We start from the raw sequence: 5,072 nt of genomic DNA on the forward strand, positions 1-5,072 counted from the left end.
GGTGTGCTGCTGACCTCAACCCGGGATGTCGTGGGTCGGTGGGCAGAATACTTCGAAGACCTCCTCAATCCCACCGGCACGTCTTCCACTGAGGAAGCAGAGCCTGAGGACTTTGGGTCGGGCTCTCCAATCTCGGTGCTGAGGTCACCGAGGTGGTTAAAAAATTCCTTGTTGGCAGCGCCCCGGGGTTGGATGAGATTCGCCTGGAGTTCCTTAAGGCTCTGGATGTTGTGGGGTTCTGTATGGAAAAACAGTAGAAAAACTTTGACTTCATTTGATCATGAGGACAGCAGAGTGTTTATTTTCTCATCACAATTACATAAAATCCCTTCAGTAATAGAAATCAATGCCAACTTAGTAGACCCTATGCTTTAACAGAAATTGAAAAGTAAAATTAAATATTTCTTGCAGTACAAAGAAGGAGAACAAAGACTAGTGAACAAAAGGAGTAGAGCAAAGTAAAACCTAAAACTCTTTAGTTATGCCCTGTTGTGGAGTAAAAAGAGGAAATTGGAAACATCCCCCATCTGTCCATGCATGTTGTGAGCATTTGTTGATAAAAAAAAACCTGAAATGTGTTTTTTTTTTAAACAGTTGACCCATGAAGAGTACAAAAAAGGCATTTAAATTTGATGTTTTATTTCAGACTGTGATGCCTGTTTTTTTTTTTTTTTGTATATAAACTATGATGACTTTTTGACCATGTAGAGATAGTCCTGTGATGGACATGATATCTGTCCAGGTGTCCCTGTGACAGATTGGATAACTGTCCAGGTGTCCCTGTGATGGACTGGAGACCTGGCGGCTGTGGCTGAGTGGTTAGAGCATTCGTCTTCCAATGCAATAGTTGGGGGTTCAATTTCACCAGCAGTCACATGCCAAAGTGTCCTGGGAAAGACACTGAACCCCTCATTGCTTCCGGTGTGTGTTCCATTGGTGTATGAATGTGATTTAAAGGTCTGATCATTCTTTGTAGAGATGTAGTACAGCGCGGTATGAACATGTAATGAGGGCACAGATTGTAGTGTAAAGCACTTAGAGTATCTTGTTGGCATAGAAAGGTGCTGTATAAGTACAGTCCATTCACCATTTACCTGTCCAGGTGTCCCTGTGATGGACTGGAGACCTGTCCAGGTGTCTCTGTGATGGACTGGAAACCTGTCCAGGGTGTCCTTGTGATGGACTGGAGACCTGGCCAACTGTCCTTGTAATGGACTGGAGACCTGTCCAGGTGTCCCTGTGATGGACTGGAGACCTGTTCACGATGCCCTCAGCCTTTTGCACAGTGACTGCTGGATAATGACACCAGTATCCTGGAAAGAAAGATGCAGACAAAGATAATGGATGGATGGACTTTAGTTTTTAAGTTAACTTGCTCATTGTCCCATGTGAATATTTGAGTTAGTTGTTGGTTACCTCCAGCACTGAACCACAGTTTAACATCATAAACCACCTTCACTTTTCTCTTTTTTTTAGGCCTGATGGGATTGGTACAGTGACTGGGGAGGAAAAGGAGCGTTTTGAGGAGATTAAGGAGAGACTACGAGTGCTTCTGGAAAATCAGATTACACACTTCAGGTAGGAATCAGGAGCACAGATCACATGTTAAGGTTCATCTAAGGTCAGCTACCTAGTGGGTGATTCAAATCAACTTTTTGAATTATGATTTCTCTGACCTGCTCTGCTGGTTCTGGTGAGTTCTTTTATGTTAGGTTTTTATGCCCCTTTTCCACTGTCACGGTGCGGGTCGGATATTTCCGGCTTGACGCATGTTTCAGGTCTTTTCCATGGTTCTTGGAACTGGCTCACCTCCCAGAATTCGGGCCCGGCTTCTCAAGGGGTCCAAGCAAGCCGAGCCGTGATGTCAGAAACACTGTCAGTCACTGATTGGTCGGGGGGAGGAGTCTGTGGAGTCTTTCCAAACAACCCGATCTGCCATTTTTTCTCTACCGCCTGCCATTGGTGATAACTGGAGGAGTGTATCTTTTAGTATTTTGAAGCTATACAACAACAATAATATCAAAGCCGTGGTCAAATGCAGAAGTGCAGGTGTTGTTGTGCTTGGTGGCCGACAAAAAAAGTCAAATCGAGCTAGATGGAGGATTGGAGGGTGGTTTGGACACGACTACTGCTCTACTTGAACCATTTATAGAAGATGGTGAGTGTTTTCTAACTTTAAACATATTTTAAGTGACTCATCCCATCGGTTCTGAACATATTTTTAACTAACAAAAGAGGCTGACGCCATAATAGGACAACATCGGTGCCACGATGCTAAGCTAATTTGCATAAACGCTAACTGTCCTCCGGTCCCGTTTCTCACTGTATTTTATCCAGAACATATTTCAGCGCGTGACGGTTCATCTCTAAACTCCACATTAAACCCCCCAAGCCTCCCGGCTCCTGCTCCATCAGAGGAGTCTACACCTGACAGAGCTCCATCACAGCCCACCTGCACCTCACAGAGCAGCACAACGCTGCAGCTTCTGTGCTCGGTAAGAACAGATGCAACATGTTCCACATCACTTTATTTGTGCCGATAAGAACTTGATTTATTTTATTTTATTTTTAAAGTAAAAAAATAAAATGTTGAATAAATACTGAATACGCACCACATGTTGAACATGTGGTGGTATGTTATGTTCACAGGGTCCCAGTTACAGACAACAAAATGTAAAAGAAAAACAGTAATAAGATCTAAGATATAAATTAAGAAAAATATCAACTGAAGACATCTACTAATAAAACACTAAGCACTAATAGCAGTAAACAAACAAAACAATACGTGAAACAGCAACATGAACTTGAGTTTGTGCAGCCTCATGAATATCTAACCAGGATAATCATGTTGCTGCTGATCCGTTTCATGTTGCTGCTGATCAGTTTCATGTTGCTGCTGATCATTTTCATGTTGCTGCTGATCTGTTTCATGTGTATGTGTTCATTCATGCTCATCTGTTCACACAGACTCATGTCCGTGCTGCTGTTCGATCTTATTACTGTTTTTCTTTTATATTTTATTGTTGGATGTAACTGGGACCCTGTGAACATAATTTTGATCCACCACATGTACCACATGTGGTGCGAATGACAATAAAGAATATCTGTATAATACTTTCTGATTCATATATCCACTGTTATTATTATATTATTTTCATTATTTTTAAATCAATTTATTTTTCATTTTCTTATTTGATCAGTTTATTATTATTAATATATCTATTATAGCTGTTAGCTGCACCTTTCTTTGTTTCATGCATTTATTCAAAAACAGTATGTAGCTTGAATTAACCACCTGTTTCTTCTTTCTAGTGAAGAGAAAGAGAAAAGAGTCCAGTAAAGAAAAGTCTTCTTTCATCACTGAATGAACATGAAGAACTGAAGCGGACACAGCAGGAACAACACTTGTGTCTTCTAGGGATTGAATGAGTATATAATTTTAAAACTCGACATTAACATAATAAAACCCTAGTAGAACTCGAATATTTGATGACGTCATAGATCTCAAAGATAAATAAATAAATAAAACCGCAATAAAAGGTCATTATTTACCAAAAAAAAAAAGACCAACAGAACATTGGGAGCGTATATTCTGCTCCTACCATTTATCATACTGCAAATAAGTCACAGGAAAAACTAAACTATTAGTTTTTATTATTAAACTGCAAACGTGAAGAAACGCAGCACGTCAGAAACGAAACTTAAAACAGTGGATGGGCAATTGGATTGGACCCGGTGTTACACTAAACTCTGTGACCTGCAACAGTGCAACACCGCCCCCTACGGTCATACGGTGGTCACATAATATGACGTCACTACGGATACTCGACGTTACATTTTAAACCTCGATAGATGTTCTAGCAATCGATGTGTAGATTACTCGAGTACTCTGTTAATGCCCTATTGTCTTCTGGATGAAGCCCGTGAGACGAGGGACACACAGATACACAGTCATTAGTTGGACGCTGTAGTTTTTATTTTTGTATATTTTTCACTTCTTACTTTTACTATTAAACATTTTTTTCTTAAGTGGTGTCCTTGAACATTAAATTTCCTAAACAAATTTTACAATGTTAAGTTCATATAGTGTTTGTTTAAATTCATACTGGAAGTTGAGAAGAATTTCCAGTTGCATTTGATCTTTAATGGATCCTAAGAAAAGATTACCAGAATCTGCTCAACTGTTATTATGTTATAAATGTTTTGGTTCTAGGATGAAGTGACACAAAAACAGTCAAATATTCAGAAAGGACAGTTATCAATTATCAGTCATCAGTTATCAGTTACCAGTTATCAGTTATCATTTATCGGCCGTACAACTGTAACCCCCGAGAGATTCAGCTGAAAGTCCTGGTGCACCTTTTATTTGAACCTGCAGAGATTTGAACAGCTGATCTGAAGCAAACAGGCAGGAGTTCACCTGAACTGAGCACTCCTGCTGTTTGATGGTCTCCTCCTTCACCATCCATCCATCATCCATCCATCCATCATCCATCCTTCCCCCCTCCATCTAACCTTCCATAATCTGTCCTTCTATCTGTCCATCCATCATCCATCCATCCTCCATCCATCCATCCATCCATCCATCCATCCATCCATCCATCCATCATCCATCCTTCCCCCTCCATCTAACCTTCCATAATCTGTCCATCTATCTGTCCATCCATCATCCATCCATCCATCCATCCTCCATCCATCCTTCATCCATCCATCCATCCATCCATCCATCATCCATCCATCCATCCATCCATCATCCATCCATCCATCCATCCATCATCCATCCATCCATCCATCCATCCATCCATCCATCCATCCATCCATCCATCCATCCATCCATCCATCCATCCATCCATCATCTTCTGCTTCCGGGTCATGGGGGCAGCATCTTCACCAGGGAGGCACAGACATCAACAGCCACCTCTTCAACTCTTCTAGGACCCCACGGTGTTCACAGACCAACTGACTATTTATTAAGTAATATCCTGATGCATGTTCAATAATTCAGGTAGAAAAATCTAAAAAGTTAAGTCTGGTCCTCTGGACATTCACAAAACAAACAATACAGTTTATAA

The 5,072-nt window shown here is 40.9% G+C and overlaps 1 protein-coding gene across 1 annotated transcript in view; it reads left to right on the plus strand.

Annotated features, from left to right (window-relative positions):
- LOC119412087 (calcium-dependent secretion activator 1-like) overlaps positions 1-5,072 on the plus strand; it is a 780,001-nt gene that overhangs the window by 289,432 nt on the left and 485,497 nt on the right. Inside the window, 1 exon segment of the mRNA XM_037679064.1 lies at positions 1,477-1,578. Within this exon segment, the coding sequence (XP_037534992.1) occupies positions 1,477-1,578 (102 nt within the window).

Source organism: Nematolebias whitei, chromosome 7 (assembly GCF_014905685.2).
Source record: "Nematolebias whitei isolate Nwh7 chromosome 7, NemWhi1, whole genome shotgun sequence".
Taxonomy (NCBI): Eukaryota; Metazoa; Chordata; class Actinopteri; order Cyprinodontiformes; family Rivulidae; genus Nematolebias; species Nematolebias whitei.